Below are 13921 nucleotides of genomic sequence, written 5' to 3'. Positions count from 1 at the left end.
ACACAGGAGCATGCGTATCACAGCATCTGAGGCCTCTACTCTAAAGTGGGATTTGAAGTTATCAAGGTAACTTCAGGTTTAAGTCTGGGTTTTCAGTCCTACGACAATTGTTAGCTTGTTACCGGACTAAATCACTATGGTAACTGATGCTGAACTCCTAACCTACTCTGGAGCAGGTTAACTTTCAAGGATCAGATCACAAACCTGTCGACAGCCAAACTACTGAAAAATCAGATACCTGGGAAAACTGAGTCATCATCAGCTTCTAACAAACAGGAGAGTTTATCACTAAATAACTAAATAATGACTATTCGAGCTTAATTTGACCTGAACACAGATTCTTTAATGCGGCAGGATTCCTGACTGATGAAGCTTTTACTCTCCTCTTCATCACTGCAGCTCAGAATAACATGACAAGAAAGGAACACTAAACCAACAATGACCCACACTCTGATCAATACTTCCATCATTATAAATGAACATTTCAGTCAGTCTGACTCATCAGACATCATCTACTTCTCTCCTCTTTTCTCTCTCTCCTCTCTGCAGCAGAAACAGTCTGACATTAACTTTAACTGCTTTATCTGCTTCACATGTTCAGAACAGTGTGTTCGTTATCAGACTGAAGAGAAAGAATACTTTGAAGTGTAATATTTCATGTATCCTTAATCTGACTTTAACAATTGGAAATGATTTCTAGTGTTCCTGCTTTATTCTAGTCATGTGATCATATTGTTTACATTTCACCTGGTTGAATGTCACTTTTGGACGTCGCTATAACTGAATTTTACCTGCAGGTATCAGTGTTTCTTCTAATATGAAGTATTTTATTCATGGCTCTGGTGATGTTGCTTATAATTGAAAACTCTTCCTCTTTCATATGAACCCGCTCGTAACCGGACAGGTCGATAACCAGCTTCAGGTTATCAGGACATTCGATGTCAGGTTCAGTTAAGCCAGAGAAGGAAAAGTTATCCTGGGTGTGTTGAACCTGCTTCACAGTACAGTCCTCTGGTTTCATATCACAACATAATACAGGAGGCACCGGTGTTCAGTATCACTAAAGCCGATCTTTACAGAACAGTACACACAACATAGAACATACATTCATCAACCAAGTGAACAACACTGACGTATCACACTGAGACTCACAATCCAAGTTTGTTCAAGTATCACAAATTCATCTGGCAACAACTGGATGACATCTGGAAGCAGAACACACAAATAATGGAAGACACGACAAAACCTTTTCAATTTCATCCATGAGTGAACAGCTACAGTTTGCCATTCAGCTGCCGTCATCAAGTGGCCCAAAATATTAAATTCTTCATTTTTACAACCAGATTTTGAATGTGATAAAAATCTGATAAATACTCTCAATAAATAAAACACAAGTGCAACAAACAAGGAAATACAGTGTTTGAGAGTTGAGTGTGAAAGGTGCGTTCTTCAGCCGGAGAGCAACAGTCTGACCATATAATCTCAACACAGCTCACTTACTTACTTCCAGAGCTTTCAGCTGCATCTCACAGTCTTCATTAGTGAAAAGAAGTTGTCATCACGAGACAAAAGCATGGAACTTGAGTCATGTGGTAACAAGTGGTCGTATATGGAGGAAAAAGGAGATCCACCACATAGATTTGAAAAAGCTCCATGTGCTGATGAAGGCTGTGAGATATGACTGAAAGCTCCAGAAAAATGCGTTAAGTGGACTTTTTTTTTTTTTTTTTTTGGTCAGGTTCTTTAAAATCATTAAACCTTGAATGAGAAAAACATTGCTGAGAAATGTGAACAAAACTGGAAACCCATTACTTTGTTCTAAAATACAGTGTGTGTCTGAGTAGACTCAGCACAGAGGAGTTGTCTTAATAAAGGGACTACTGTATTTGCAGCATATACAGTATAAGGTAACAGCTGTGTAAAGCATCTGGTGAACCAGTTCAGGTGAAACCAGTTCTTAACAATGACCCCTCTCTGTCTTGTACCCATGATGTGGACCTGTGATTTTCATTTACAGGGCAACATCAGCTCTCTTACCCTGCTTTGTTCCCCCTCACTGCCTATGTGGCTCCTTACACCACCTGTTAGCCATCATCATCATCATCATCATCATCATCATCATCAGTGCGTTTTATTCTTGTGCTCTTGGTGCACAGTTTGTCTTTTCTCATCTCTAGTTCTCATCCTTTATAACTGCGTCTCATCTCCTCCCTCCCCCGTCTCCTTCACCGTCATCACCTCCTCTCCTGCTTTCACTTTTCCATTCTCTCTTTCCCTCAGCTCCTCTTCATCATCCTCGGCTTCCACCGCTCGGTTCAGCCCCTCCTTCTCTGAAGCCGTCACAGCCATCTCCATCTTCGCCTCCTGATCCTCCTGTTTCTTTCTAATGCAAAAGAAGTTACCCAAGGCCAAAACGATGGCTGACAGCGTGACCTCGCAGCCCGCCAACAGGAAGACGTACATGTAATTATGGGTGGCATCCAAGAGGCGACCTGGTGGAAGAAACAAGAACATTAGTATGATTGTTGTTGGTTCTCATCAAGCTGGACTCATAAAGCATTGATCATTTCTTTGGATGCTGAAAAGACTTTTGACCGAGTGGAGTCTTTGGTCTGGGCTCTGGTCTTAGTAACATGATTAAAACTCTTTACTCAGATCCAATAGAGAAGAGTCAACACTAACGGCCTGATGTCTGAGGGTTTTCCTGTGCTTACAGGTTGCAGACAGGGGGCCCTTTTTGTCACCATTACTGTATACATTATTCATGGAGCCCTCGCCTGAGGTCATCAGGACTAATCCCGACATAGATGGGGTCACAGAGGGTGAAGAAAATCACATTATTCCTCTATTCGACTATTCGCACATGAGGTTCTGTTGTACGTTAGAAATCCTGAAAAATGAATTCCAGTAGTTCTAAATTTTATAACCCAGTTTAGAGCTTAATCTGGCTATCAAATTAATTTAGGGAAATCTGTTGTCTTGCCCTTTAATGTCCCTCTGGGATAGGCCAGTACAACCTACACTTCAGGTGTGAGAGAGGGGTCTAAGATACTTTGATATTTTTGTCACTCCTGATCTAAATAACCTATTTGAGACTATTTATTCTCTTTGAACTAAACTCAAACTTAAAAATGACCTGAAGAAGCGAACTTCCTTTGCTACTTCCTTCTTGGGGAGAATCTACATTATAAAAACCAACCATATTAAATTATTTATTTCATAATCTCCCGTGCTATTTAACCCCAGCATTTTTAAGTCTCTGAATTCTTTTATTTCTCATTATATTTGGAATAAGAAACTTTAAAGAATTAGGTTCTCTAAATTCCTAAGCTGAGAGAACTAGTAAACGTCTCCTTGCCTAACCTTCAACTGTTGGTGAGCTCAGCTTAACATGATGATAAAGCGGTTCATGATTAGGCAGGTCTCCTTCCTAGAAGGCTTAAATCCCTCCCTTTTACCAACAACATAGATCAGATAAACTCGTTTGACTGCAATGTTATTATTTATAGCACTCTATTAATGCAAGGAGAACACTGGGAAGTAACCGCATCAGTGACATTAGTGAATCGGTCTTTCTTTGGTCATTTGTGCCCACACTTTTACAAAGCTGCAGTTGTGGTCTCTTCATTAGCTGTAGTTTAAAGTGGTTTGAGTGGCTACACATCAAGATCTCCATCTGTAAAAGATGGATACTGCTGCTGCTGTATACTAACAAGGCTTCCTTTATTACAAATGTAGGGTTGTTTTAGTTTTTGTTGCTTTAGTCCATCATGATGTAACACAACAGTCTCATTTCGACCGGTTACAATTATTGTGTTAACTTGTTGTTAATTATCTGAATGACCTGACATAAACATGTAAATGTGATTTGCAGCACAAACACTGTTGTTAAACCATTTATTTATACTGGCACAACCGTATTAAGTGTATGCTGTTGTGCATCCCCGTGGCTAAGGGGTTTCAGACTGTGACCATGAACCGCAACAACCCAAGTTCAAATGCAGCCATGTTGCATCTCTCTGTCCGCTGTTTTCTGTCATCTTATCTGTATCACTATGTAGACGCAAAATGGCCAAAATCCAATCCAATCTTCATCCAATCTGCATTCACATTCACGTTCATTCCCTCCGTGCTCCTACCTGCTCCCGGAGGTCCCACCAGCACAGCGATAGCCTCCATAAGCAGCACCAGGCCGATGGCGCTGGAGAACTTCTCTGTCCCCACGATAGCCATGAGGACCTCGAACTGCAGCGCCCCCACCATGCCGTACGACATGCCGAAGAAGATGCAGAAGACCACCAGACCTACGTAATCGGTCGCCTGCAAGGACACGGACAAGATGAATACGACATCAGGTTTATAGAGAGAGAGACACTGCTGATGAAACAGGCCTTGTTGATCATACGTACAGTGATAATATCAGTCTAATCTACAGTAACCACTCATGTTAATGACCTGATCTACTGAAGTTCATAATAATCCTGTTGTCTCCAGGCAGGTCTTAGTTCCTGGACCTGTATGATGGCAACATTCATGGTTTCTAGTAAATTTGTGATGCAGTTGCAAATCCTCTATACAGGGTTTGGTGTTTTTTTGGCCCACGGACGTGTTCCTCTCCATTCTCCTCATCATTACCTGCGATCCTATGAGGTCGGTGCACCCGTTGAAGATCATGGCGAAGCTGAACAGGTAGACGGCTCTGGGTCGTACCCACTTCGTGCCCGCTATGAGTCCCGACAGAGGCCGAGCGAACATGTCAACAAACCCCAAGATGGTGAGCAGCAGCGCCGACTTAGTGTCCTCATACTGGAGGTGTTTAGCATAGCTGACCACAAACACCGGGGGCACGAACAAGCCCAGCACCATAATAGACGCTGCGATGGTATAGATGACAAAACCTCTGTCCCTGAACACGCTGAAGTCCAACAGCTTCTTCTTTGGCTGCGGCTTCTTCTTCTTCTCCTCCTCCGCCACCGCGTGACCGCTCTCCTCCAGCTCCAGGGGCTTCTTCGGGGGCAGCAGGGGCCTCATGAGGGCACCACAGGCGCAGCAGTTGAGCAACATGCCTCCCAGTATGAGGAACCCCCCCCTCCAGCCGTAGTGGTACTGGAGGATCTGTCCCAGCGGGGAGAGACAGCACAGCGCCACGGGGCTGCCGGCGGCTGCCAGGCCATTGGCTAGAGGACGTTTCTCGCTGAAGTAGCGGTTGAGCATGATCAGGGACGGCTGGAAGTTCAACGCCAGACCCAGACCTGAGGGGAGAGAAGACTCACTGAGCAACACACGCTAAAAAACTTATTGTGCATTGCTTTATATATAGTATTTATACAGACGTGTTGTATACAATCATGTTTTTATCATCCTAGAAATATTTCTAAAATACAATCTTTTTTAACTTTTAAAGACACAGAGACTATTTTCCACTGCAACAATCTGTTTACGTGTCTCAACCACAAATCTTTGGATCGTCTCCAGACTGTACAGAACTCTGCTGCCAGGCTTTTTAACCAGAACCAAGAGACATGACCACATCACTCCTGATTGAACCTCTCCACACTGGCTCCCAGTTCGTTTTAGAATAGATTCTAAGATTTTATTGAAGACTTTTAAAGCTCTCCTTGGACTCTCTCAAGACTTTGGTGGCTAAAGGTCAAAGGCCAAGGTCAGTGTGATGTCACAAATCACTTTCTAGCCATTATTCAAGACTTCGCTNCTCCCAGTTCGTTTTAGAATAGATTCTAAGATTTTATTGAGAGACTTTTAAAGCTCTCCTTGGACTCTCTCTAGACTTTGGTGGCTAAAGGTCAAAGGCCAAGAAATTATGACAAGATTTCACACAAATGGTTCATATTTTATGTGACTGAATAAACAGGGATGTAGCCTGAAACTTATATGTTTTTCTTCTCTTTGAAATCTGTTGATTTTATTGATTATATTTTATTGCTGTAGATTTTAAAAAGTTCTCTACAACTAAAGATTTTTATTATTATTATTACTATTATTATTATATGTGTACATGTATATTGTGACTCAACCTGTAATAACTCCAGCGCAGAGGTAGATGTGAATGATGCTGGTGGCAAAAGAGGCCAGAATCATTCCCAGTGACGCAAAGAGCCCCCCAACCATCATCACCGGCCGACAGCCGAACCTGTTCACCGCCACGCTGCACAGAGGACCTGGGAAAACACAATGAGTACACAGTGTACACGTGTAGTTTACAGTAATCACTGTCAGACATACATGTTGTCCTCCTGTACCTGTGCCGTACAGCATGGCCAGCAGGATGGAGGAGATCCAGGCCGTGTCGCTGTAGCCCACGCCGAACTCTCGGATCAGCTCCTTGAAGAAGACGCTGACGGCCTTGGGGAAGGCGTAGGAGAAGCCGGTGATGACGAAGCAGCCAACCAGCACGGCCCAACCCCAGCCTCCATCTGGCGCCTTCACCCCCGGAGGCGCGTCATCCACCACTGCTCCTCCCATGATGCTCTCTGACTGCGGTGTCGAGGTCGGTGGCTAGAAAATACAGTGGTAAAAAAAATACAGACGTGTCCTTTAATCTGTGTTTCATCCTGAAAATGTTTTTCAAAGTTTTTGTGTTTTTGTGTGTGTGTGTGTGTGTGTGTGTGTGTGTGTGTGTGTGTGTTGACTGCAGTGTAGTGTAAATCTGAACCATGGGATCTGCTGCAGGTTATTTATTCTTGACAGCTTGTCAGGACAGATGAAAAGTCCTCCTCAGCCAGAAGACACAAACACACACGTACACACGGATGCACATGCACACACACACACACATTCCGCACATGCAGACACATCCTCTTATTTCACACAACCTTGTATCTGTGCTGTGAACCCTCACAGAGCTTTAATCCTCTGCTCTTTCACAGATACTTCTACCTCTCTCAGTCTGTCGCCATCATTCTTCCTACGGCGCTGCACAGCTCAGACACATGCTCAGGAAGTCTGGTGTCAGTGTCTCTCTTCAGTGTCCCTCCATAGCGTCTCTGCTGGACTAAGGTCTGGACTCTGACTGGACCACTCCAAAAGGCGGATTTTCTTTACAATAACTATGAGGAAACTCTTTGCTCACGGTTATGACGTAGTAAACTCCAGGGTGAATGCACGGTGCTCTGTTTGTGTTCTGCCACTCTGTCGCTCAAACACCAAGTGCCTCAAGAGAATTCACATGCAAAAGCATTTGATGCATCTCTCTCTTCTTTAAATCTTCAAATTCCCTCTGTTGTATGGTTTGTATGGATTACATGTGGTTTAAATACATTTGAAAGTGCCAACAGGTCTCTGGAGCCAGTGGCCATCCTCTCTAACTGGAAAATGACTGTGTGGTGAGTCTGTCCTTAATGATGGGGGCCCCACGTATATCCGAAGGTGGGAGGAAGTTTTTCTTTCGGGGAGGGGTCGCTTCTGAGGATATCCCAGTCGGATACAATAATCTTCCCGATTTGCTGAAACGTGGTGACGTTCAGTGGAAGCTGTTTTAATCTGAGCGGTGGAGATCGCAGTCTTATTATTATATGATGTGTCTAAAAAACCTTTTTGTCATATGTTGAGACTGTGTATGAAGATCCAGAGTCCATGCGGCAGATCCTGCCCAACCTTTAAAATCCGCCATATGGGATATTATTTTTGAGGCGGTGGGGGTGAAAGGATCCATAGTGCAACAGAAAATTAGGATCAGTAGGTTTTATAAATAGTGTACTTTGTAATCTATAGTCAATTACCTAGTATTCAGTAGATGATTTATTTAATATTCTTTTTAGGGTTATTAAGATAATTATAAAACTTAAAAACCTTAAAATCATTCTGGCTGTTCCTGAAGAGAAGAACAATGTCATCAATAACTCTACAATACATATTCAGGGGCAAAGCCAGCGGCCGCACTGGTCCCTTTACACTGTCTACACAATCTGTCTTCAAACAAGATAATTCATCATCATACACTCAGCAAGATCCACAGTGAAGCCTGTAGGGGGCATCACTTCCTCTCTGTCTGATGACTGACAGCTCTAAGGCCACCAGGATGATCTATATTCATGTGTAGTGACCATAAAGTCTCAGATGATGTCATCAGCTCGGCTCATCTATGACCTGTGGTGCTGGTTCTGTTATAGTCCCGTTTGTGGCCCAAGGCTGGCCACACATGGGACTTAATGACATTATGGATGACATTGTTAATTATGTTTTTCTCCTTTTATGCAAAGACATGAACTGATTCACGACAAGCAAATATGATTCCTCACTCAGAATAACCCATTATCTGGAAGTGGGCTATTCTGTTGGATTTCTTGAAATTTAGACACGCCTCCTTTTATTTTATCTTACTCATCTAACTTCCTGCATGTTGTTGCTCAATAATTTCAGAGAGCAGGCTTTAGCAATGCCTCCTGTGCAAAATGCATTAATTTCTGACAGTAGTCTGTCAATAACAGGATATGTCATCATGGCATTGACAAATTCGGGAAGGTTTGATCAACCATTTAAGGCTGAGACCAAGACTTGTTATTGTCTTTAAAAGGACAGTTACAAATATAATTGTCCCCCAATAATCAAATAGTCTTTAATATATAACTCCTGACTGATTCAACAGCAGCAGTTAAGTGTCACCTCGGTGAGCAGCTGTCATCTTCAGACATGTACTGTCTTTCATGGGCCAAACTCTGACAGATGTGCTCCTTTTGTGATACATGCAGAGACAGCACACAACTGCTGTGGAAGAGCAGCTCAAATCTGTTTAGGACCAAGTCCCCGACCATCACCTCTGTGTCATGCTGACATCTGTCCTGACTGCCTATCTCCTTCAGCCTTAAACTGCAGATAGACCAGATATCACCTGATAAAGTTTACCATTATGGTTCTGCAAAAAGCACAGGGGGCAGGAAATGGCATGGGTGGGGTTTTAAACTGTGGGAGCAAGCATTAGCAAGCTGGCTGACAGAAGCAGCAGCAGCAGTGGCCCACAAAGTTTTAACAAACATTTACTGTGATTAATCTCTAAAGTAAAATGACCTTCCTCGTTCTCCTGCTGCCTGATTTCACTGTGTAGAACAAGAAAGAATGACAGGTCATTTCTAACTGCTCTGTCTCAGATGATGAACATCAGAGAACACAATTTGCAACACAAATGTGTTGTATGTGTCCTCCTCCACATAGCAGTGAATGGGAAGTGAAATCCAGTCTGATCCATATAACAGAAACATCCTATCTTAAGTTTGAAGTTAAGGGCTAGGACAAGATTAGTTATCCTTAGACTAAAGTTAGGAGAGTTTATTTAAAGGTGATTGGCTGACTGTTTTTTAAGTGATCCAATAATAGCAGATTTCTTGTAAACACTCAGAGAAACTAAATCCTGCAAAGTTGGATGGTGAGTCCAGGTGGGTGGGGCTTGGGGTGTGGCTGAGCACGGTGACAGCTTTGTTGTGACATCACAAAGTTCCAGAAGTCCTGACGGCTGGTTTTAAGACTCAGTTTCTGAATACAGGCTGTGTGCATTTCTCTGTGGACTGAGGCTTTGATACTTTCACAGTATTAATATAGAACCTAGACCTGATCTATAATCAAACAACACATGGACAGAGACCTTTATACTATATGGACCTTTAAGATGTTGGGAATTAAGGAAGCTCATGTATTACACTTTCCCTGTCTTCAGTTAGTACAGGAACATAGATTTAGGAACTACTAATCTGTAACATCTTTTTTTCCTGAACCAGGTCCTAACCCTGATTACCATGGTTACCAAACAGTTAAGATCTGCAAGTTAGGACGATTCTGTTATACGGCCCCTGCACCTGTCATTTCATCACTCAATTAGCCCAACATACAGGATACACGGTACCAGCCACTTTCCTTCTACTACACTGTCAGTATTGCTTTGCTGCCATTGCCTAATTCTGGTTCCAGTAAAAAAAAAGGTCACCTTTAGTTCAAGCTGCTCCACCTGGAGGTTTGCACACAAGCCCTTTATTCTGTCACCTTTTTACTGTGTAACAATGTCCTCATAAATGATGGATATCAAATGACTTCTAGAGATAACAATTCTGTGTCATGTGTGCAAATACAGTTTAAATGAAAGCATATTTAACAGATTCTGATTGAATTTTATTGTTTTCAAAAGGTGATTTTTAAACCCCTTTGTCTTGCAGTTCCCTCTGCAGTGGCATCAGAGGCCTCAGACACATAGGCACCTTCTTCTTACCTCTTACTCAATGAGAGGCTTCGCTGAGGGGGTATCAACACATGAGAAGTTCACACCCACTGCACCCCACTGTGCAGCCACCATAACAGCCAGTAGGAATCACGGGTGACAAGCGTAAGAGCCCTCATCAGCTTTCAGGCTGCTAACTGTTGACTGGCATACACAACCGAACTGCAGGAGCCGCTATACAAACATACAGCAAGTGCATGTACACAGACACTCAGGGACATCAGTGTGGCACCTCCCCTCGATTCCCCCTCCCATAAGCCCGCCCACATCATCCGCGCCTTCCATGACCTCAGTCTGAACTATGTAACATTCTGCAGCAGCCCCAAGTATCACCACCCATACTAAAATAAGACCCTTACATACCACACAGCACACACACAGGCCACCACACAGGGATCATTTCTCACCACTGATATGCAGATGAAAGGCACTTGGATGTTGTCCTTCATTGTGTATGTGTAAGAGAGAGACAGTGATTCTACTATCGGGAGCTGAGCTCAAAGTGTGTGGGGGGGGGGGGGGTCTAATACTTTATAAAAATCCAAATTTCTCTGAAACAACAAGAGAAAGCCAGAACCAGCCCCTGAAGGCTAAACATGTACATGCCCTCCACTCCTGCAGTAAGCATTTTTTCTGCTTGGAGATCAGTGGAAAAAAGCAAAAAAGCTGTGACCACAACATTGACATTTCATCCTTTTTAAGCCAATTTGCCAAACTTGCAAGTAAAAAGTTTCCTATTTACATATCTGCAGTAAGCACAGCAGCAGCAGCAGCAGCAGCAGCAGCAGCAGCTTGTGTCAACCTGGTGAAAGTAAGTTCAGTATTCCCTCTTTTACCTCTGTTTTTGGTCTCAACCAACTCCTGAGGGAGATATCTGGTTCAGCAATTAGTCTCTAATAATAAAACCTTCAGACATCAGACCCACATATGATACAGGTCAACTCAATACACATTCAGCCCACGTTAGACCAATTCTGACTCCAGCCTTCAATGTAGTTTTCACTGATTAATCGGAGAATTACACTGAATTACATGCAGTTCAGTTTCAGTTTACGCCCTTGCATGTGCTCTCTGTCTCTCTCTGTCAGTGGGTGGGTTAAGGTTGAGATCAGTTAATTCAATTCTGTTCATGGTAGCAATGTCAGTTCAGCGGCTGACTCGTGTTCAACCCTGGTTTAGAGAAGGGTCATGAAGGTTTGGCTGACGCAGGTTGACTCATTCAGACAGACCAGCTGTTTTGGATGGGGTGTAACTGTGTCTGTCTGCTGGTTGGTGCTGTTTGGTGCTGTAAGAACAAAGAGGATGCTGTGAGCGTGAACCAAAACCGACGACTAAACAATGAGCTGAAACTCAGGTGGGGGGAGCTGCATATTCAGCTGATAATTCTCACCTGGTTTATCACTATGAGTGACACCGTTCACCTCGTCATTTGATACAGAATATTGATTATAACTGCTTTAAGGACTAGAATTACCACCTCATAGTTGTTTGCCTCCAACGACCAATGAGGTTGCAGTTTACATCCATGTCTGTCCACATATTAACAATATGTTCTGAATACTTTTAAAGAACTTAATAAAAGATACTGCATTTCTTTTCAGAACATTATGATGTCACAGTGAAGTTGACCTTTGACCTTCTGGATATAAAATATCATCACTTCATTATTTTATCCTAATAGACATTTGTGTGAAATTTTGTCACAATTAGCATATAAGGTCTTGAGTTAAGGCCGAAAAAAGTGTTTCCTGAGGTCGAAGTGACCTTGACCTTTGACCACCAAATTCTAACCAATTCATCCTTGAGTTCAAGTGAACTATTGTTCCAAATTTGAAAGAATTCCCTCAAAGTGTTCCTGAGATATTGTGCTCATGAGAACAGCCTTGGCTGGCACTGAGGAATAAAAAGGCTTAAAGCAGCTATAATCAATATTTGCACAATAATAATGTATCATAACAAGGTGGAAACAATGTGAAAGGGGTCACGTTATAGTTAAGTGTTTATTTTTACTATCTTACTTCTTTTTGCTGTTCTGAGACCTGCACCAGAAGAAATTCCTAGTCTGATTCTGAGTGTGACTGTGAGTCCTAAATACACAGTTCAGATCAGGATGTAATGTTGCTGTACGTGTCTATAGTTCCATACAGAAACAGTATCAGTGATACATGAACAGTATCCTATTGACACTAAGATTAGTTGTGTGTGTTTCAAAGATCTAACTATCTGACTCCACATTTTTCACAGCACATCCTCAGATCCACATCAGGAGAATCAGCCACTGATCAAACAGCATCATAGAGCTGTAATACCGGAAGACTTTATTTGTCTTGATGAATAAACTTGAATTTTCTAGGTTTAGTAACTTCGGGGAAATGATGACTTTCACGGTCGTGACATCATCATCCGCCTTTCAGGGATGCAGCCGAGCGCACGTAGGCAGTCCCGACGCTACTTCTGCGTCATATCTACTACAGCAAACTTTCAGGAGCTTCATTGCATCACACAGAGAATCAGGAAACGACTGAAATGTCGTGTTCGTCGTCCTGTGAGATGGTTAGATGGATGACAACAGACTATTTTATCGTTTAACAATCCACTTATATCACTTCATATCTTTTTATTCTACAGAATGTGTCTATGTTTTAAGCTCCAGCTGAGCACAAGTCAGTGAGTTCGCTGCCTGTTTTACTCGCATCCCGTCCTCTCTGGATAAAGAAGCCTCTCGCTCCTTTGCTGCTAAATCAGGCAGATGTGGATCAACGGTGCGTGCGGACAAAACCCCGGTGGCCTACGTGAGGACCGAGGCGTAGGTCTCATGTGCATCCCCGCAGACTAGATGCCTGATCTGAAAAAGTCCTCTTATTGGCAACATCACAATAACATCCGGGGCGCTGAGCTTCTCTAACACTATTGTCATAATGTTAATTTACATCCCTCTACAGCTTTACTCGCCTGCCGTGTCTACCTGTTACTCTGACGCACAACAGGCTAAATCATAAGAAATAAGGAAATAGATATAAAGAAATGTATTCCAATACCACTGGTTAAAATAATAATGATTATAATAAAATAAAAACTAATCACACTATACCTGTTGAGATGCTGTCGCTCTTCTCAGAAGCGCTTCTGAATGGACCGTGTGAGCGCGTTTCCGTAACTGTCTTATTATACGGCGGCGCGCACAGAGGAAACTCCGGTTGTGGTTCTCCAGAACTCCGCCCTCACAAGCGCACACACCCTACCTCTGCCACTGTCTACTGTGTCTGCATTTCACCACCTGCGTTTGGTAGCAAAACTCCTAAAGCAGGTGAAATACTTACTTACACAATCTCAGAAGAAACAAAATAAGCAATATGAGGCGACTGATACACTAACTTAATTACTTTATTAGGTTAAGGTATGTGTTACTGGTCTTGGTTAGCTGATGTAACTTCTGATGTAACGTCAATGTCTTTTGGAGAAATCCGTGATTTTATTTTCATTTTTATTTTTTTCTTCCCAGCGTTTATTGGAAAACATTCAAATATGCATAAAATACAAACACGTGCTCAGTAGAGTGAAGAGTAATGATAGTAACATAAATACAAGTAATGTAACATTAACATCAGGATATGGCAGATTATGATTTATGACAGCCAGTGGTGTACTGGCCACCTCAAACAATATAAAGTGTTTGTTTACCGGCTCTCTTTATGCGCA

At 42.6% G+C, this 13921-nt stretch overlaps 1 protein-coding gene across 1 annotated transcript; it reads right to left on the bottom strand.

Moving 5' to 3' along the window:
• Positions 1-1050: 1050 nt before the first annotated feature.
• On the bottom strand, positions 1051-13392 carry slc16a3 (solute carrier family 16 member 3). Its single transcript, XM_022766066.1, has 6 exons — positions 13314-13392; positions 6261-6516; positions 6036-6179; positions 4636-5252; positions 4140-4320; positions 1051-2492 (listed from the first exon to the last, which is right to left on the bottom strand). Exons 2-6 carry the CDS (start codon positions 6481-6483, stop codon positions 2188-2190), a joined length of 1470 nt encoding a protein of 489 aa, XP_022621787.1. The 5' UTR covers positions 6484-6516; positions 13314-13392; the 3' UTR covers positions 1051-2187.
• Positions 13393-13921: the final 529 nt, after the last annotated feature.

Source organism: Seriola dumerili, unplaced genomic scaffold, assembly GCF_002260705.1.
Source record: "Seriola dumerili isolate Sdu_G_001 unplaced genomic scaffold, Sdu_1.0 BDQW01000807.1, whole genome shotgun sequence".
Taxonomy (NCBI): Eukaryota; Metazoa; Chordata; class Actinopteri; order Carangiformes; family Carangidae; genus Seriola; species Seriola dumerili.
This window is presented reverse-complemented; position numbering and strand designations above follow the sequence as displayed.

What these genes read in the sequence shown, in the direction of transcription:
- slc16a3 (XM_022766066.1), bottom strand. Translation starts at nt 6,483, where the DNA reads ATGGGAGGAGCAGTGGTGGATGACGCGCCTCCGGGGGTGAAGGCGCCA. An exon ending in GGCCATGCTGTACGGCACAG is followed by an intron (nt 6,180 to 6,260) that starts GTACAGGAGGAC and finishes GTGTTTTCCCAG; the next exon opens with GTCCTCTGTGCAGCGTGGCG. An exon ending in CTGCGCTGGAGTTATTACAG is followed by an intron (nt 5,253 to 6,035) that starts GTTGAGTCACAA and finishes CTCTCCCCTCAG; the next exon opens with GTCTGGGTCTGGCGTTGAAC.